This window comes from Sparus aurata, chromosome 21 (assembly GCF_900880675.1).
Source record: "Sparus aurata chromosome 21, fSpaAur1.1, whole genome shotgun sequence".
NCBI classification, from domain to species: domain Eukaryota; kingdom Metazoa; phylum Chordata; class Actinopteri; order Spariformes; family Sparidae; genus Sparus; species Sparus aurata.
The window spans coordinates 26,088,901-26,109,537 of NC_044207.1; the positions used below are offsets into that span (position 1 = coordinate 26,088,901).

The following is a 20,637-nucleotide window of genomic DNA, read 5'->3' on the forward strand; positions in this document are numbered from 1 at the left end:
AGGTCAGCCTCCCAACACTTCTTTTAATAATCAGGATGAATTCCCACATTGTTGGTTTGTGTGAGATCTTGGTCACCTGGTCCTTCAAAACTCTGACTCACTTCAGGAAGCGAGCGCCGTCCACTGTCCATTACAGTGCCGGAGGCAGTCACTTAAGTCCACAGAGGGATTTAGACCCTTCTTATTGATGGATGGTGTGTATTTAGTTCTCTAAGTACTCAAAGTGTTGCACATACTAAAGCGTTCAAGTAAAGGCTCTCCGGCAGCATGGCCATCTGAGAGGACAGCGGTGTGTTGGAGAGACGGGCCGGAGAGCTCCTCGTCTTTGTGATCTCCTCAGGAACTTGGTGGTGTGTTGTAAATTGTGTGTGTGTGTGTGTGTGTGTGTGTGTGTGTGTGTGTGGTGGTTTAAGAGGTGAGAAAAAAAGCGCACGAACACACGTTGGAGGTTTACGTTCCAGTTTTATTACAGCGATAGAAAAGGCCAGAAATTAGATGAATTAACGACCAACGAACATTTAGATGAACAAAAACATTCAGCAGCATCACCGGACAGAAATTAAGTTTGAAAGAAAGGTTAGTTCAGACTGTTTTGTGCAGAATGTGCTGCTGTGTGCCATTGCTACACATTTCCCCCCCCCTCAAGGTGTTAGAGCATTTCACATGATTCACCTCCTTGAACGATGCCTTTGATTGTAACTTTGCTCGTTATAAACATCGCTGAACGTTCAGCCTCACGGGGATGAATCAGACCGGTTGAGCGCATTTTCTTTAAAGGGCGGTTTGCACATTGTTGCAGCTGAAGAAGAAGGAAAACGGGTGAGCAGATTCCTGAAATCGAGGAGCCGACGTGGACTGAAGAGCTCTGCTTGTGCTGAGAGGCAGACTGGGACTTGTTGTTCTTTGATCAGCGTCACAACAAAATCACTAGTCTTCCACTCAGCACCACCAGCACTCGAACGCATCGCCTCCTCGCCTCCTCAGCCGCCACCACCGCCGCCGCTCCGGTCTGCAACGAGAGAAACAAAAAGAAAGACAGCCTTGTAACACCGCAGGGCCTCAGAAGACCGAAGTTTGATTCTGCATCGTCAGAGCCGCAGAGCGTTTTCAGGATGTGCACGTGTCACAGGTGCTGCCGAGCATCCGACAACTCGGGCGAGGAGGCGTGTTTCGAGAAAAAAAAGAGGGGGGGCTGTGAAAACTTTGGATGTCAGAGACGGAGCCACTACATGCAATTCCCATCTCTGTGTGTTTTCCCTCGGCCCATTTCTCTCTGAAGCCTGTTGACATTCCATCCTTCCTTTGTTGTTGTAATGCCAACCTTTCAGCTCCTCTCAAAAGAGGGAGACAGGAGGAGGAGGAGGAGGAGGAGGAGGAGGAGGAGGAGGAGGAGGGGAGGAACAGAGAGGATCACACAGCACAGCACTTAGAATAAAAAGAAACAAAAAAAAAAACAGAAAAACGCCGCTCACCATATGCAATGAAACAGAAAAAGAGAGGGGGAGAAAGCTGTGCACAATTTGCAATTACACCCTATTTGTGTTTGACAAAATGGGGAAAAGAAATGTGAGAGCGGAGCGTCAACTCTGTGATTTTCCTCTCCAGTAAGTCACATTTGCACAGAAAGAGAAAGAGAGAGAGAAAGAGAGAGAGAGAGAGAGAGAGAAAAGAGACAGACAGATTGTCCTGCATCTCCAGTATGTTTTCTGAGCTGGTAGCTATGCAACAAGACTGGGAGTCAGTGGAAGAGGGGGGATGGGAAGATGGGGACAGTTTAGTTGAGAGGAAAGGAAAGGAAAGGAAAGGAAAGGAAAGGAAAGGAAGGAAGGAGGGAAGGAGGGAAGGGAAAAAATGGGGGTAGTCCTTGACAGCAAACTGGAGGAAAGGAGGAGTGCTGAGGAGAGACTCTAACAGGAGAGACCCCAGAAGAGATAATCAATAACGTGCTCAACTCATTTTATTGATCAGGGGAAAAAAAAAAAAAAAAAAAAAAAAAAAAAAAGCAGAAGAAAAGCTTCTCCTGCACCTGCCACTCAAAAAACATCGTCCAATCAGCGTCCGAAACGGCAGCATCCCAGCGCCGAGCATTAGGTTGTGTTAATATCTACTACACATGTCAGCGTGATTTTAAAGAAGAAGTAGAAGAAGAAGGAGGAGAAGAAGAAGAAGAAGAGAGGCGACACATGAGGCTGTGCTCAGTCCGGATCGCAGCTCGGCGGTGAGGAGCTGTCCAGCGTCTCGGTGCTGAATGACGCCCTACTTTTTCCTCCACGTCCTCCTCCTCCTCTTTCCTTCCTTCCTTCCTCCATCCTTCCTCCCTTCCTTCTCTCTGAATCTCGCCTCCATTCCGGCCCGGGAAAAAAAAAAGAAAAAGAAAACATGCCACCTGTTGCTGCACTGAAGTTTTCTCTCAGGAGGGAATAAAGGAAGGGGGGGAAAAAAAAAGACCTGAGCTATCTGACATCTAATCGCTTAACGCACAGCGACCCTGCTCCTCAGCTTGAGCCAGGGTCAGTTTTCTTCCTCTTCTTGTTCTTCCTCAAATCACGCCGACATGACGACATGATAAACATTTTTCCCCCCTCACACCAGGCGAGGCAGGAAGAGGAGGACATGGGGGGAGGAGGAGGAGAAGGGTTGCCATTTAATTTCCCGTAAAACGCAGCTGGGTTTTCTTTCTTTCCTTTTTTTTTTTCCTCTGCTTTATCATTTCCTGAAGCGCGAATAACACACGGAGGGAAAAAAGAGGAGAAACTACAAAATATTAACACGCTGCAAAGGGAAAAAAAAAAAAAAGGCTGGAGGCTGTAAGTGCAGGACTCACCGTGCGTCGACGGGAACAACAGGTGATGCTGCTCAGGCTGTTACGCAGCGCGGTGCCGGAGGAGTCGCCGAGGCTGCGTCTCTTTCACTCTTGTGCGGTTTATTTTTATTTATTTTTTTCTTTCCCCCTCTCTCGCTCTCTCTCTCTCTCTCTTTCTCTCTCGCTCTCTCTCTCTCCGTCGGATTCAGCCACGACCGGAGCTCTCTTGTGTGTGTGTGTGCGCCCTCCTCCTCACCCCCCTCCCTCCCTCCCATCCGAGCATCCACGTAATGGTTATCATGATGTTACTGGGTAGGCTGGAGGAAAGATGGATCAGCGTGTTTATATACCTTCTGCCGCTCCGGAGAAGACAAGGAGGAGGAGGCGGAGCGACGAGGAGTGACGGCTGCGCGCAGGAGGCCAATTGACGCGAGGCTTTTTTCAGACCTTGTTAAGGGTGCGGCCCAAAAAAAAAAAAAAAAAAAAAAAAAAAAAAGCCCGGCAGCCAAACTACATTAGAGGAAAAGGTTAAAGATGGAGCGTATGGAGGCTGAGGATGTATGAGGATGGTGACGTTCCTCCTGCGCGTAATGGTGATCTGACCCCGAGGAAACACCTCAACGCCAACACAAACAAAACCCCCTAAATTGAAACCATGTGTCTCAAGAGGGAGTTCACCTGGGCACCTGAGCCTGACTGCGGTGCCGAGGAGCTCACATGTAATTGAATTAAAAACCTGACATCAAGATTGTGCATCCAATTAATTGATAATGGAAACAACGAGTGGGAATCTTACATACCTGAGGGCTGGGGAAATTGCAAAATGGTAAAATTAATTGCTTCGGAATACAACTGGGCTGAATACAATTTCATTTATCGTGCAGTGCACACACACACACGCACACATACACACACAGTTGATCTCCCTCCAGATTCAACGCTTAACTGCCTTTTTAACAAACCTTTATTATAGACGCCTCATGTGTGAAATCTCTCTGTTTTACATGTGAAAATCATGTGGAGATCTAATCCACATATGGGGGGGTTTGAAAAAAGCTATTCATACATTTGAAATGTGGAAAATGTACATTCTTATCTTAAAATTTTAGTTCACCTGTGAAAATAAACATGTGCAGAGGCAGTTTTGTGTGATTCAATGAGTCACATGTGGAGATTTGAATACATATGTGAAGAAAGTCAGTTGTGTTCAGTTCAACATTTTTTTCCATTTATGTAAAATTTTAAGATTTTGTAGAAATGTCGTTTTTTACATTTCAGTATATTGGAACGTAAAATTTGCTTCTTCACATCCGAATTATACATTTACACACGCTAAGATTTTAACATATAAGAAAATAATGTTGAACTGGACATTTTCACAGTTGACTTTTTTTTTTAAACATGTAAGCAAATTTCCACATGTGGAAACGAAACATGGCACATCGAATCCCACAAATCTGCCTCTTCACATGTTTATTTTGACATATGAACAACAATTTTCAGATTTGAAATTGACATTTTCCATTAAATGACATAGATTCAAGTGCGATTAGCTTTTTTCCCCACATGTGGATAAAATCTTCACATGCGTAAACTAAACATGGCACTTGAAATCAATCAAATTTGCTTCTTCACACGTGGATTAGAATTTTCACATGAGTGATTGTTTGAGACGTGTGACTGGATTTTTTTTCACATGTGGATTACAGTTTCCACGTTTGTCACGGTGCATAAAATCATGTAAAATTTGCTTCGTCACATGTTTTTGACACGTGAACTAAAATTGTAACTTGATATTGTACATTTACGCATTTGAAATTGACATTTTCCATGTAAAGGACACAGATTCATGTGTGATTAACTTTATTTCACATGTGGAAACAAAACATAGCAAATCACATCATGTGAAATGTGTTTGTGAATCTCGCTTTTTTATTTTATTTTTTATTTTACACATTTTCACATGTGAACTTAAACTTTAACATGTCAAAAAAGAGATTTGTCTCAAATGCGAACTCATTTTTCACAAGTTACTGTTATTTGTCAATTATTTTAGTTGATTTTATTTACATATAGATGAAATTTCCACATGTGGAATTAACATTTTCCTAAATAAACTACATCCATTTACAAGAGACTGGATTTTTTTTCACATGTGAAGTTTTCACATGCTGACACAAAACATGGCATTTTAAATCAGTCAAACGCTTCTTCACAAGTTCTTGTTTTCTTTCCAGGGTTAGGGTTAAAGTAAACATTTTCACATGTGGATTACAAACATTCACATGTGACATGGTTTTTCTTGTGTGGATTAGAAAGTCCACATGTGGAAACAAAGCCTGGCGCATAACATCAAATAAAATCTTTGTGCTTCACATGTGAATTCCACATGTTGGCTTTTTTTACGTGAACAAACATTTTAACATGTTAAAAATGAAACAATCTCAAATGTGAACGGGACATTTTCACCACAAGACATTGACTTTTCTCACATGTGAAGGAAAATGTACACACTGAAGGACATTTAATGACATGGACATTTTCACTTGTGGACTAGAATTTCCATATGTGGAAACAAAACATGATATTTGAAATCACATAAAATTTGCTCCTGCACATGTGAATACCACATTTTTACACATTTACACACGTGGAGACTATTTTTTCCCATTAACAAAAATTCTGACATGTGAAAACAAAATGATGTCTGAACTGGATTACATACATTCATGATTGGAGGAGAATTTCAACATAATTGATGTGAATTTGCTTTCAACTCACAGAAAACATCAGAATACAGTATTCAAATTCTCATTATCATCTCCAAAAGCTAAACTACAAGAATAAAAGAGGAAACAAGCCGTCCAGTGGGAATGTAATCAGCACCATAAACTGATGTACACCCTCGTGTTGCATACATACATATCATTACAGCGTCTTTTTGGGTAATTACAGCCGTCTTTAAAAGAAGAAACGCAGCTAAAAACAGATGTTTGATGTGCTGAGAGGAGTCCTGAGGAGGCTTTGTTGAATAAATGGTGTAAATTTCAGCAGGGGATGGCTCTTAAAAACTGATGTTCCCAAATATAAGTGGGTTGGGAAATAACAACCACAAGTCATTTCTGCATTAGTGCTATCTTCAAATGACATAATCGTCAAATTACACTGTTACTCATTGTTTCTGACCTCCTCGACAGTTTAGCAGCAGTTGTAGGCTGACGGGGCACATGAGAGTGATTTAAATGTGCCATTATTGCACGTTTAAAAGCCGAGCGTTTGGGTTTTAACATTCGCGGTGTAATATTATTGGATTTTTCTTCCAGTGGTGTGATGAATTTAAAAGCCGAGCAGCATTATCATACTCGGCAGAGTGGTTCTGCTCCATGACTCTGCCTGCTCCTCATTCATCCCGTCTGAACCAGAGGGGAAACCGTCGAACAATGACCTGTCAGAGGTGAGTGTTTCCTTACAAAGAACGAAGGGGGGATCGGATTAAACCTCCTTGTGGACTGAATTTGAATTCACAAATCGTAATATTTGTGAGAGCGCCCCTGCATTAAAAAAGCTTTGTCAGTAATCAGACGCTGAAAGTTGTCTATGGGGAGTGACTCGGTAAGAAAAGACAGAGTGGTGACACTTTACGATAACGTACACAAAGATATGTGTAGTTACTGAGGAGCGAATGAGGAATTAATGAGGAACGACTTGATAGTTAATGAATCATTAATGAGTCCTTCCTGAATAACTATGATTTGAGGACTATGTAGTAAATAACGATGAGTTACTGGAGAGCAGACTGGAAGATACTACTTTAATACTTCATTAGGTCGTGATGATGTCATAAACATCTTCATGAGTTGTTCCTGATTAACTCTCAACCAGCTGCTGATTGGCTCGAACCAGTGATATTACTTAATCATTAGTTAATCAGTCGATCAGGAGCAACTCATGAAGAAAGTGGTCAATTCACAAATGAGTCACTCATCACCTAATGATTCATAAACGTGGTATCTCCCAGTCCGTTCTTCTGTAAGTCATTACCTACTAATTAGTCCTCGAATCAGAGTTAATCAGGAATTACTCATTAATGATTAATGTCGTTCCTCACTTGGTAGCTACCCACGTTCTTTGCGTAGCTTGTTGTTAAATGTTACGTGGAGAGCTATCAACATGCAGTGAAATATTTACAGATACAAAATCTTTCTCATAAGTTCACCAAACCCCTGCAAGACATTTTTTTTTTTAAATGTGTTGTCAGTATTCAGTTATTCAGACATTCAGTGAAAAAGGAAGCAACTCTTCATTTTTGCAGAGCCTCACTGAGCATTTGTATTTGCTCTGGACCAAAAGTGGAACCCATTTATTTCATATGAATCAATTGATCTGAGAAGTCATAACAGCACAAGGACACAGTGACAGGGACGTTTTTTACTGCCGCTCCCAGAGCCAAATTCTGACACTTTACCAAAATCTGCAAAATCCACAAAAACAATCAGCCACGACTGAACCTGACAGCGATTTATTTGTCCTTTTTTTGGTCGGAAAGCTACTGAAACATTACAACGTTACAACCCTGCTGCTGTTCAAATCATCTGCTCCCTCAACAGGGTGCCGGTGTGTGTTGGTAACACTAGCTGCAATGCAGAAACCCTGGCAACGCTAGCTAGCAAACATGAGCTAGCCAGTGTCAAAATTGCTAACACTAGCTAGCTCACATTAGTGCAGCACAGTGTGGTGGGCGCATAGTGAAGAAATCAGCCATTTTTATGTTGTTTTTCCACCACAAACAGACTTTTTTTGACGCTTGATGAAACACAGAGACCACGTGAGACCAACGGCGTTAAACTATTGGCTGACAAACCTCGTTAGAGGCTGGAACCAATCGTCACTTACACAGAGATAAACAAAACAATCATGATAAATTCACAATCACAATAATGAATTTAAGGAGAAGTGATTCCTACAAGCTTTGCAGATGCATCATTTTAAAAAAAATGATTTGTCTATCCTACATACAAATGTGACCTTTAAATGCAAAGGTGCTGCTGGGGGAGGGTGACGAGTGTCTTTTTCATAAACAAGGCACACGAGTGACCCTCTCTGTGCTCCGCTGCATCTGACTGAATGACCATAAACAAGCCCGGCTCGGCCGCAGCTATTAGTTCTCACAAAAGCCTTGTTCCTTTGATATCCCTGCAGGCTGGGTATCAATGCAACTCAAGAGTCGGGCTTAGGGAGGAACCTGGGGGAAGATCCTACTCGCTGTGTTGTCAGGCTTTGGTTGTATAATGAACATCAGACTCAGCGGCTCTTGATAGAAACATCAGGAGGCAGGATTACTCATATTAGTGGTCCCCCTCCGTTTCTCCCCTCTGCTTTCAGGGCTTAATGTTAACATCTGCCCACCCGAGAGCCACGGATGAGCCGGGAGACCGTGTTGAATGTCTTCCATTCAGATGATTTATCCGATCACTATAATGGACTTTATGCATGTTATTTAGATGACATTGTAATGGAGTCTGAATGGGGAGAAAGGCTCAGGCTCTCTGGTGCCGATGGAGGCTGTGTATCACGTAGACCCACCTGATCCTCGCCACACAGAAAACACTTTGTTGGCGGTCAAATTCCAACAATCCTTGGCAATATTAGCCATGTTCTGATTATAACAAAACCACAGGCGCAGAATCATTTAAGATCTTTTTTTTCCCTTTCTTCATGTATACACCCTTCAGCTGTTGTTGACGCTGATAAAAATCCATTTGCTGTTTAAATGTGTATGAGTGAGTTTGGGTAGGCCACGGGGCAGAAGCAGAGGTGTGGGAGCTTTGGGAGGCTGTGAACATTCATTATTTTTCATGCTCTGGGTCAAAACTATGCGTGTGTGGGCTGGACTGGTAATATGATGAGAACTCGCAGACTTCCAGGGAACGAGGTGAGGCCGCGGGGTGTTTTCTGCCCGTCCAGAGCTTCTCGTTCCAACAAATGTGGTGGGGACGAAACGAAACCGTGTTAGCTGGGTGTTCAGCCTCCGAGCAGCCCACAGAGATATGTCATCGTGATTGTCATGGTTCGTCTCTTAGTGAGTGCCAGATCTGATTCTCACCTTCAAGGTAACGTGTGTGAGGTTGATTGTTTGGGTGTGGTAGCAGCAGTGGAGCACTGAGCTGGGAGCTGCTAATAGGATGGCGCCCTCTGGTGTTCACTGACAACACAGAGGCCACATGTGCTGACCGGGCGTTCTTAAACACAGAATAAATTATTTGAGATCAACCGGTGAGTGCAGATCTCTCGTCTCATCCTAAATGAACGACTACATCGTCGGTTTACGAAATGAAGGAGCATGATGTGGGAGAACGGTGCTCGTCCCTGATGGAGTTCAGAGACCTGTTGAATCTGTGCACAGAACCACAGAAGCGGTTCCGCCAAACTGGGGTTCTGTTGTCAGTGTTGAGGAACCTACTGAGAACTTTACCGGTTGGTACAAACAGGAGAAGGTGAAGGAGGAAGTTCTGGTTCAAGTGGTTCAAGCTACTTTGTATTAAAATGGTCAAATTGAAGATGCACATGTGATGTGAAATTAGAAGAAATATGATACAAAAAAAGCCAAAAGATGCTCCTCAATTGGGTTCATTGCAAAAAAGTGTCAATTTGTGCCACTCATACATAAACCAGAAGATTAAATGCCTTGCCACGATCCCAAAATAAAGTCTTTCCATTCTTCTATGGCCCAGATTTGCCCCAAATGTAACTCTACTTGAACCGCAATGCAAATAAGGATGCGATCGGGCGAGCACAGGTTGTTTGAGGGGCGGATATATGAGGCGGGGCATCAGCACGCAGGAAGCTGTTCTATATTCACAGTGAGGAGAGGTCACTTCACCATGTTTTGTCCACTGGAAGGGCACCTGATCCTGTTTTATCCACCACAGGGGCACCTGAGAGGCCACTGTTTAACAAGGGACCGCCCTCACTGTTGTTTAATCAGGCGTACTTCACTACAAACTAACAAAGTATTCTGCTCAGAATGAACACAAGAAGCTGCCATGATCTCTGACTGCCGATTGTAAATCAGTTTAAACTAACATGAAGCTCTTAACATGTCCTGAAAACAGAAAGTGTGTTATAATTTGGATTAACGTCTTTGGGCGCCTAAAATGAAGAAAGTCAAACAAAGAAATTTAATGATCTGTGTGATGATTTTCTGTGTTTCTTATCGTCAACAAACAAAAGCCCAAAACAAATAATACCTCGATAATGTTTTTAATAAGTAGCGCTTGTTTTGAGGACTACTTTCACTGGAGAAATCAGTTTTCTAGTGAATTAACACAGAATCAAAGTAAACTACTGAGCCTGTGTTCGTGGTATTGTAGTAACCTGTCGCTCAGTGCAGCGGTGAGGATCATTCATGTGTTTTTCAGTTCCTTTGAATAACTTACACAGGGTTCGTACACATTTTTCAAGGTCAAATTCAAGCACTTTTCAAGCACTTTTAAGGGTCATTTACAAAATTTTCCAGCACCTTATCGCTGGGGTAAAATACATATCTACAGGAACATATATACTCATGATTATTTTTTTCACTTTTTATCACAATTATGTACATTGTATTATGCTGTAAACATCTAAAATGATGTTTCATGATAGGAAAAACTTTAGAAATTAAAGGAGAACACAAAGTTTTATCCAAAAAAAGGGAAGCCACTTGGCGTTCTTCAGGTACACTTGCACCGGGACAAAGAGAGACCTGAGAGCACCCTGTAATTTTCTTTTTTGACATAAACTTTTATAAGCTTCTCGCTTATTCATCAAAGTTTATTAATATTGAACGTGTCATCAGTCCAAATTGCATCAAATTCACCTTCTCCTCAGCCATCCTTCTCTATTCCTACCAGGCTGCGTGTGTGACGACACACACACACACACACACACACACTGATTTTATTTCTCCTTGTAATAAGAAAACCATCCAGTCTGATCCCAATGTTGCCAAGACACAGAGTTATATTGTCAAGCACTTTCAAGCACTTAAACTAAAATCCAAGCACTTTTCAGACCTTGAAAACACAACTTTGAAATTCAAGCACTTTCAAGGATTTCAAGCACCCGTACGAACCCTGCTTGCAGCACATCAGGCTTTGGCTTCACAGTAAATACTAGAGTGCATACCTCCGCCAAGACCCAGAAGTTTCATTCAAACAGGCCTAATCTAAAATCAAATCAAAATATATATAAATGCAATAGATCCAGAGTTTTATTTGGATCTAGCCACCTAAGTCAGAAAGAATTCCTGGACCCGTCCCTTAATGCAGATCGGCACCAAAGGTTTACGGGTTCTGTTCTGGGCTGAGACCCAGTCTGAAGATCTAAATACGGCCCATTTTACTTCACAGCAGCAGGCCGGTGTAATGATGCCAATTTTGGAGTTATTGGACAATAAAACAGCGACAACATGTGGTACAAGATATGATCTTTTAATTGTTGATTATCTCTCAGTACAGAAATATTTTTTTCTTTTTAACATTCTTTCTGTAATTCAAGTTGGCAGCATTGTCTCGATTTTCAAGTGGCATTAAAAGAAGTTTTCCAGAGTTTAGCAGTGAACCTGCCCATCAGATAACATTAGTAAACAAACATGCCTTTTTTTTTCCTGTACAAGAACTTGTGTACGCAACACAAATAAATAGCATTCATTTAGATGTGGCACACGAGCGGACTCAAACATTCAAACAGAAACAAAAGAAAATTAAAAAAAAATTGGGGGGAAAAAAACGTGCAGATGTTATGAAATCAGATTTTTTTAAAAATCAAATAAAAGTAGGAGAAAAGCGCGGCTGCTGGAAACAGGGTTAGTGGTCTGAAGTAGCAGAAGACAAAGTGCCTCCAGCTTGAATATATTAGCAGATGCAGCGGAAAGCAGAAGCTCTGCACAGAATAGCATTTAACTCTGATTTGATCCCAAATGTTTTAGTTGCGGTTACAAACTACACTGATAAACCAAAGTGTTTTAATTTCGCCTCCTTCTCGCCTGATTTCCATTTAAGAAATTAGAGAAACAAAAGATCAATGAAAAGCGTCGACACGAGTCGCATTAAAATCTCCTCGTTTTCATGTGAATTACAAATCGCTCTAATGTTGTGTAGTCGGTCGTTTCCTCAGATGTGCCGTTACACGATTTTTCTTCAGAGATTATGACACAAAGAGTCAATACTGCTCACTGTTATTATAAGTCTTAACATCCGACTTAAATGAAGCTTGTCAGATAAAAAAAAAAAAAAAAGGGAGATCGGGATCATCTGTCCAATCCTTCTCACGATTAATAGCACAGAGTTATTTTATTTGTTGCGAGTGTACATGGAGCATTATTTCCTCTCATAAAATACAAAAAGACAGAGCGAGTCTTTTCTCTTCAAACCCAAACAAACCCAAAGGACGTACTCCACAGATAAGACCGAAACCTGCAGTTACACACATAAAAGGAAATCTACCAGCCTTTGTAACAAACACACGAGTATGAATATGTTAAAAATACGTAAAAAAAAAAAAAACAACAACAACAAACACAACAAACAAAACAAAAAGAGAAAGAACTGAATTAAAATAAATAAGACAATCAAAACAACAAACTTAATATTTGGCAGGTGAGCACAAATCAGTCTGTAAACAAAACATAATCACGTCGGGGGGGAGAAACGCCCCCAGAATTCTCCTCGTCGCAGAGATCGCTCGTCTGTTGGAGGAGGCAGTGTCTCCAGCATTCAGGAGGAAGTGGAATACTGTACGTATGTATGGATGTATGTATTCGTGTATGCGTCTCCTCTGCCCTTGAAACTGAGGCTGCGCAGCTCTCCAGCTCCCTCCCGCCTCCAGCTACGACTTGGCTAAACAACTAAGGGCAATCGAGGGGGGGGGCCCCTCTGTAGACTACTGAGGGGAACACTCAAAGAAGGGGCCCGTTTACAGATGGACACATGCAAAGATAAACTCCCCTCCTGGCTTTATTCCCTCGTAGTACAGAGGTGTGCTGACTACCGGATCCTGGTGAAGAGGTTCAGCACCGACACTGATTCCTAAGAGAAGGAGGTGAGAGACACACGGTTACAGTCAGATGTGGGAATGTGACGGATGGAACGGACCGAGCAAAGCAGCAAACGCACGGCTCCACACTCGTTTGTTTCCTTTAGGTGCACTAGCATATGTCACCAATAATACATTTTAACTTTATCCGTTAACACAGGATGTAAATGGAAGGAATAGTTGGAAATACACGTTGAAAATCTCAATTTGTTGTTTAAAAAAACTCATTTCTAAACCCCAGGTGCACTGGTGCGACCAGTGAAAATGAAAATGCTTGGTCGCACTTGACAGATTTTTTGGTGCATGTGCAACCAAAATCGTTGCACCCTGGAGCCCTTGAACGGGATTGTGGATGTAAATCAGGTGCGACACGGTTTTGGTTGAACATGCACGCAAAGATCTGCAAAAAGTCCCCTTACATTTTCACTGGTTGCCAAAGAATTCTACAGGAAGATGTAGCCTATGAAAATATAAGCAAAGACGAGCTGGATGCGTTTGTATGCGTGTTGCCTTTTAACAAACAAACATATAAACCTATTTTTCTTTAGATGACTTTGTCAGCGTATAGTTAACATTACGTGCACCAGTGCAACCAAGTGAAAAGTGAGTCTGGAGTTCTGTTAATACAAGTGAGAAAGAAACTGATTTCATACCTTCGTGGATCTCATCTTGCTAAAGACGTTCCAGAACCGCAACGTCTCGTCTCCGGCTCCTGTGACAATGGCCTCTCCGTCGGGGGACATGGCCTGCACATAAGCTCATTATTACACACCGAATATGGAGCCTTATGATCAGGGGTACTTTTTGTTTTAGTTCCCTTCCAGTGTGGGTGGCTGCTGAATAAGTTGCTCTACAAAGCAGCACTTCAGTAAAAGCATCCAGAAATGTTAAGGTCACAGATGATTCTAGTTTTCTATTTCATTTACCTGCGCATACAAATAAGGATGACGAATCAAAATACTTCTAAAAACAAGAGCTAACATTCTTTTCCAGCAGTTTTTTTAGCGACTTGTTTTCTCCCTCAGTTTTAACTCGCTGTTGTGACCCTGCGACAGTTGAAACCAGCGTCTGCGGACAGACATAATGTAAATGCACGCAGGATATACTGACCAGGTAGAGCACTCTGTAGGAATGTCCAGTAAGTTTGGCCACTTGAGTGAGAGAGGGATACTTCCACACCAGGATCTGGTTCTGAGAATAACCGTGTGTGCTGACCTGCAGAACACAGACACAATATTTTCTACATGCATCTCTTGCTTGGAGGAACACTGTCAGTTCGAGGCCTGTGACTGTATACTGTCAATTAAAATGAATCAATTACATGTCTGCCTCCAGTACAGAGGGTTTATATCGTTAGCAAACCTTAGCTCAAACACTGAAACTGGGTTAAACAGTTTCCTTGAGTCAAAGGTGAAACAATATACCTCAAACAATAAAATTGTGTTGTGCAACGAGAGAGTCACAAATGCATCCAGGAGAATGCACACTACTAAAAAACAGTTCCTTGTACATTACAGTACTGCACCTAAACATAAACAAGAACAGCAGCTGCTTAAATCAAACTTTTCCGCTGACTCACCAGTTCATTAGTGTGCTTGGACCAGGCCAGGTTGCAGACCTGAGAGCCGGTGTCTGTGCACTGTAAGGGCTGGCCGGTCAGCGTGTTCCAGAAGCGGATGCAGCGGTCGGCGGTGCCGCCTCCGGAGGCCAGCAGGCCGTGCTGGTGGGGAGACCAGGCGATGGCCTTCACTGCAGCCAAGTGCTCCGTGTACTGCTGCACCGGCAGGACGCTCGAGTGGTTCCACACAAGTAGCTACAGACAGCAGGGGGTCGAGAAGTGAGTCTGTGATGTTCTACGAAAAAAAGGGGCCCTGATACTAACAGGTGTGACTCTGTGTGACTCTGCAAACCTTGTTATCGTTTCCCCCCGAGGCGAGCAGCTGGTGGTCTGTGCTCCACTTGAGGCCGCACACTTCCTGCCTGTGTCCTTGGAGACGGCGCTCAGACTGGAGAGGCGGGGCTCTGATGTCGCGTTGCAGGATCACCCGATCGCGGCTCCCAGACGACAGCTGGTCCGCGTTCCATGCCAACGCACCTGGCAGCAGAGGATAAAAGGCAGGTTGAGAGGAAGGTGATTGACCGACTGGGAATGAGGGATGTTGCTAAACAACTGTGTGAAAATTAACTGATGTTATTAAAATTGCACTCCTGCGACGGTCTCCACCTCCGTCTCTCCGGCCTCTTAACTCACCCACTCTGGCTGTGTGTCCTTCTAGAACAGAGAGCTTCTTTCCTGCTGCGGCATCCCAGATCTGTACGTAGCCTTTATGAGTGCCCACCGCCACCAGGTTACCCTAAAAATAGACACAGAGCACAGAGAAGCTTTAAGAGGGGACATCTTTAAGGTTTTTTATTTTTTTATTTTAATGTAATCCAACAACATTTTGGAAAGATGACAGAAGATGGCAGAGAAACCCACCCTCTCTGACCAGCCCACTGATGTTACCGAGTCTCCTTCTACAGAAAGGTCACACAGACGTGTCACCTAAAAAAGACGGAGAGGAAAAATAACAAACATTAGCGTGGACATCCAAGAGACGCCGAGAACATCTGTTTAATGTCTCACTGCGCTCAGCTAACGGATCACACTCACCTGGCTCGTGCAGGCACTCCACAAGTAGACACAGGTACCCAGTCCAACACTGAGCACGTTCAGAGAGGACCAGTCCACTAAGTTGAGGTAGAAGTCATCCTGGAGCTCGGGAGCGTCCAGAACTTTGAAAGGAATTTTGGATATTTTGCGCGTCGGTTTCCTAGGCGATCGCAGCAGTTTCTGGCTGCAGTGCACAACACAACTTGGTCAGAATACAATGCCTCCTCTCCACAAATGAAGGGGATAATATTTAAGGAATGGCGAGGAGATATTCACCTGTTGCTGCTGACAGGCGATAGAGAATACGGAGAGACTGTGTTTCCATCCTCTTCTGGCAGAGCCCTCTTAGTGCTTACAGAATACTACAAAATACAAACAAGATGATTAGAGATGCGGGAAAAATTATCTATGTGACAAGATTAGTAATTAGTAATGTTAAGTCATTTTTTTTTTTACACTAAAAAGGCTCCTCTTGGCAGGGGTAGAAGGCTGCAGACGGCGGTCTTCTGACTGCGGGTCCTGGACTTTCTCGATGCCCGCGCCCAGCAGCTCGTTCTTCAGCAGAGCCGAGTAAGCCAGGCCATCCGCTGAAGGAGGAGACAGAAGGGAAATCAAACCAGTCTGTCGAAATGATTAAGTTCAAACACTGTGGCCCCTTTGCAATTTCTTATCCCGCTCTCACATCTGTAAAGATCAGGGGGAATTTTTCACTGAGCTTTGTCGAGTCTTTATCTCCGGTTTCCATGAGCCTACCCAGGCGACGTAGTAAACAAGAGAAGGTCAAATTATCCAGTTTGACTGGAGCAGACAGATAACTGTGGAAACGAGCTGAAAGAGGAATAAAACTCTAAGGAAACATGCAGCTACGGGAGAGAAGCACGTCTGTCTCCGGGGCTAATAATCACAGAATAACTCTGATCATTTCCCTATGATAACAAAGGTGTCATATCATCAGCCAGGTGATTCTGCAATACACGATATGCTGCAAGGTAAACAGTATGTAATGTAATGTAAATTTAAAAAAATCAGACTTTAGGTCAATCAGAGCCCAATTAATCATCATGGATGTATTGATACTGAGATATAGGTCGCCAGATAAGTAACAAGAAGCTGATGTACAGAAATGTCAAAGATAAGTTTCAGGTAGTGTCTCTATAACGCAGTTTGTCCACCAGAGTGCACTGACATTTCTTTTCCAACTGTACATGTAAAACAATCCTTATTCCAAAAATGTATGTTTGTATGGTGTGTTTATATAAAAATGATCAAATTAATTTGGCTGATATTTCAGTATATTGGTAATATTATTGGGTGGTGTTATTGAACATGCTGAACATTCCATCTCCCCCTTTTTTATTGCATTCACATTACATCAGGGCTGTTGCTCGAATCATTTATCCCCTCAAGTGGTTGCCAGTTTATGCTCCAGCTAACTGTGCTAACGCTAGTAAACATTAACATTGCTAGCTAACGCTGACATTGCTAAAGCCATGTAGCTAACATTAGGGCAGAGCATTATGCTGGACAGGTGCTGTAGAACAATTCTTATATTTCTATTAGTGACAATGACAATGACGAGCTTTATAATCATGAAGTAGATCAACAAAAAATGGCAATGACTTTGAGCAGAAATGTCTCAAATTCTGAGGATTTAATGCTTCTTGTTTGAGAGAAAGGACAGTTAGCTGAATATCTTTGGGTTTTGGGATGTTAGTTGAATCAAGTGCCAAATCGATTGATTAGTAATAGAAATCTATTGGAAGATGAAACTATGATGATAATGACTGTTAGTTGCAGCCCTTTAACTTTACATCACTACATGTAAATATTACAGACACGGTATCACAGTACATTATCCATCCCACCTCCAGTCTCTTGGTATAAATGTGGATTTATTACCTTTGTTGCTGTCAGTTGTGCCGTCTTTGGTTTTCCTGTTCTGATTGTGCGACTTTTCAATTTCCTGTGCCAGAACATTTGAAAATAAACAAATGATAAGTCTGAATCGCATCTTTAAACATTTTGTGTGCAAGTATTTACAGACGAATGACAAAAAATAAATGCTAATAGACAACATGTTTCCTTCTAAGCCACAATTGACACTTTGAACTCGAGAACACTGTTCTTTTGACAGGACAGACCGTCAAGTCCTCGGTGTAACGCAGCAGACTCACATTGATTCGGTGGAAGTTGACACTCCAGTTGGCTCCAGCCCGGGAGGGAATAAAGCGATCACCATGCTTGCTGGGGGATGACAGGGGGGAGCTGGTAGGTGTCAGAGCTCGCACCGCTCCTACAGCTTTCTACACAAGGACAGAGGAGGGGAGAGCGTTTTCTAACTGGAGGCCAAACACACAAACAAACCTTGGACAGTGATTTAAAAAAAACTGAAAATGAAACAGGAAGACAATTTAGGAGGCAGATGGTGCATTTGTTTGACGTGTTAACAACAGAAGGCTACATTCACAAAACCCAGTCATTTGGCTGCTGAGGTCTTGTTAGCACTCAACACCAGTGACACTGTTGGATGAAAGAGACTGGCCTGTTAAACTGTTAATTCTTCCGACACATTGGGAGTAACACCCTCTCTGCCCATCTTATGTCCTTTGCTTGTTAACAATCTTCTTCGGGCGGGGCTGAGGATGCAGGGATCATCATGCTAGGATCGAAATAGTGAAGTCATAAAAATCCTGCGAATCAGTACTGTTAGCCTTGGCTCGATGAGGAGATTTATGTTAAGTCTTTTTAAGAAGTATTGATTGAAGATGAAATACAGCCCCCATGTGCATATGGAACTACAAGTGTGTGTATTGTTTACTTACTATGGGGCTTGCGTTCTCATTTTGGATATTGATCTGCCTGAGCAGCCTGCACTCATAGTCCTGATCCATGGTGCCTGAAAACAGGATAAGAGACCGATGAACACAATCATAAAATCACAAATCACACCCTCACTGTTACAAGTTGCTGACGTCTGGTATGTGTTTGAAAAGAGGAAGGATGTCTGCCAGTATAATTTACATTTGTACAAAAATGAAATGTACTCTAATCACAGCTGAGCCAAATGAGCTCATATGAATCACCACATGATATAACATGGCACAAGCTGTGTAGCACTGCAAACTGTTCTTGCTCTCTAAATGAGTAAGGGATATTGGGATATTTTAGTGTTTCACTTGAGTGTTTATTCTGACATCGGATTTGTTTAATTGTATGAATATGTTTAGTCCCCAAAAATACTGTGACACATTTGACTCAACTCATATCACATATCCATGCACATCTGCACCGATATCTAAACGGCCCCCATTTTGAACCAATCCAATAATGTACTGGGACCCATACAACTCAGTTTCCATTATCAATGATGATGTCTTCAAATCAAATCAAATCAATTGTATTTGTATAGCCCGAAATCACAATCACATTGCCTCAGTGGGCTTTACAATCTGTACAGTGAACAACAGCCTCTGTCCTTAGACCCTTGATTCGAGTGAGGAAAAACTTCACGTTGATGGAAAAAAAACCCTTCAAACAGCTTGTTTTGTCCAACCAACAGTCCAAACTTCTAACATATTCAATTTTAACAATAGAAAAACAGAAAACGAAGGAACTGTTCACAGTTAAAATACAGGGACCTTCAAATGTTAACCAGATGTTATGCTTTATAAATGATCTTGTAAAGGAATGCATTACCAAAGCACTGTTATTAACTTTCTATAGACCAACCCACTGATGAAGACAAACACCCCAAATCCAATCACACCACTGGAGGGTGCTTTACTCATTAGAGGACAATGAATGTCACACTAATCAGAGACACGAATCACACTTACTGGGTAAAATAAATGAAATAAATGACGTCATCAACGTAACAACTTTACAGTCGCCTTGAGGAAGTATTCCTAAAGTCACCCTTGGAAGAAATCTTGACAAAGCAAACTGCTTTGTAGTGATAACGGAGCTTGGCAACAAAATGTCTGTAGGGGTTGATGGCATAAAGAACCCATAGAAGCGAATACAAAGCGAACAAAGAGTTGGTCGACAGAGCTTTAGTTTAAACCTAGTACAAACTGGCTAACTTGGAGCAAATCTATTCGTAATTGACAATGACATTAGTTAGTGTAAGCTACACAGTGAGCTGCGGTTGTTATCAGCCTTCTGCTAACAACAATTATCTTTGTGAAAACCAGAAACGTATAACTATGTAAAACACTTTAACAGCATGTATTTAATCGCTTTTCCCGGCGACAAAACAAACCCGTTGCGTTGGTTATCGCTGATCGGTAATCGCGACACAAAACGATTCAGAAACAAAATAATTTAGCCATCAAACACACAGAGCTACCCTGATGCTAACGCTAGCTCAGCTGGCTAACGTACTGTAAGATACGCTAGCTAGCCCGCTAGCTGCTGTCGGGCTAACGCATTAGCTACATTGTCTCTTCACCATCTACACTTGAATTAACACCTACCGTGCCCCTAAAAACTCTCCCCGTTTCGCGCCGTAGAACTGTTCTTCTTATCTGTGTCGGTTCCAGTTTAAATGTCTTGTTTTGTGTGTTTTACTCTTAAAAACAGAGCTTGCGAGATACAAATGTTTTCTTTTGCCGAGCGTTCAATTTTGGCTCGCAAAGCATCACGGGTAGGCAGTGACGTCGCTGTTTTTGAATCACACATCTTGCGTTGCTAAGGAAACGTGTCTCAGTCACAGTGCCTCCTCTCAGAGACAACAATGCCTCCCACATCTTCTGCAGGGTGAATATAAATCATGTGAAGCACAAATGATTAACATGCCAACTAAGCTGATGTGGCACACGGACAGCAGTGTGAGTCAAGTCACAGAGGACAACATTAGAAAAAGGCATTTGACTAATCAAAAACAGTTATGTTTTTGTGATGTTATAAAAGTGTATTTTCAAATATTAGTGTTGATATATGTATCTATTTTCTACCAGATATACACGTTTTCTAATGAGGACAGAGGAGATATTATTGACAGTGACTGTGATATTCAATCGATGCACATACACAAGCTGCAGATTTATTTCCAGCTACTGACTAGTATTAAAGTATTAAATGACCATGATTCAATACACAACTACGA

At 42.3% G+C, this 20,637-nt stretch overlaps 1 protein-coding gene and 1 long non-coding RNA gene across 2 annotated transcripts; both read right to left on the reverse strand.

Annotated features, from left to right (window-relative positions):
* Window positions 1-442: 442 nt before the first annotated feature.
* On the reverse strand, window positions 443-3,048 carry LOC115572285 (uncharacterized). Its single transcript, XR_003982070.1, has 2 exons — window positions 2,825-3,048; window positions 443-1,009 (listed from the first exon to the last, which is right to left on the reverse strand). It is a non-coding gene; the product is annotated as an uncharacterized LOC115572285 (long non-coding RNA).
* Window positions 3,049-11,255: 8,207 nt separating this feature from the next.
* On the reverse strand, window positions 11,256-20,190 carry LOC115572279 (fizzy-related protein homolog). The gene is made up of 14 exons (XM_030402198.1): window positions 20,006-20,190; window positions 18,353-18,426; window positions 17,705-17,833; window positions 17,430-17,493; window positions 15,987-16,117; window positions 15,807-15,892; window positions 15,531-15,714; window positions 15,357-15,422; window positions 15,129-15,231; window positions 14,788-14,972; window positions 14,457-14,690; window positions 13,988-14,092; window positions 13,531-13,623; window positions 11,256-12,870 (listed from the first exon to the last, which is right to left on the reverse strand). Exons 2-14 carry the CDS (start codon window positions 18,419-18,421, stop codon window positions 12,829-12,831), a joined length of 1,491 nt encoding a protein of 496 aa, XP_030258058.1. The 5' UTR covers window positions 18,422-18,426; window positions 20,006-20,190; the 3' UTR covers window positions 11,256-12,828.
* Between the last annotated feature and the right edge of the window lie 447 nt (window positions 20,191-20,637).

Coding starts and splice junctions, on each gene's coding strand:
- LOC115572279 (XM_030402198.1), bottom strand. CDS start 18,421: ATGGATCAGGACTATGAGTGCAGGCTGCTCAGGCAGATCAATATCCAA. Junction 15,893..15,986: donor CCAAGAGGAGCCTTTTTAGT/GTAAAAAAAAAA, acceptor TGTATTTTGTAG/TATTCTGTAAGCACTAAGAG. Junction 12,871..13,530: donor GCAAGATGAGATCCACGAAG/GTATGAAATCAG, acceptor TCCTTCTCTTAG/GAATCAGTGTCGGTGCTGAA.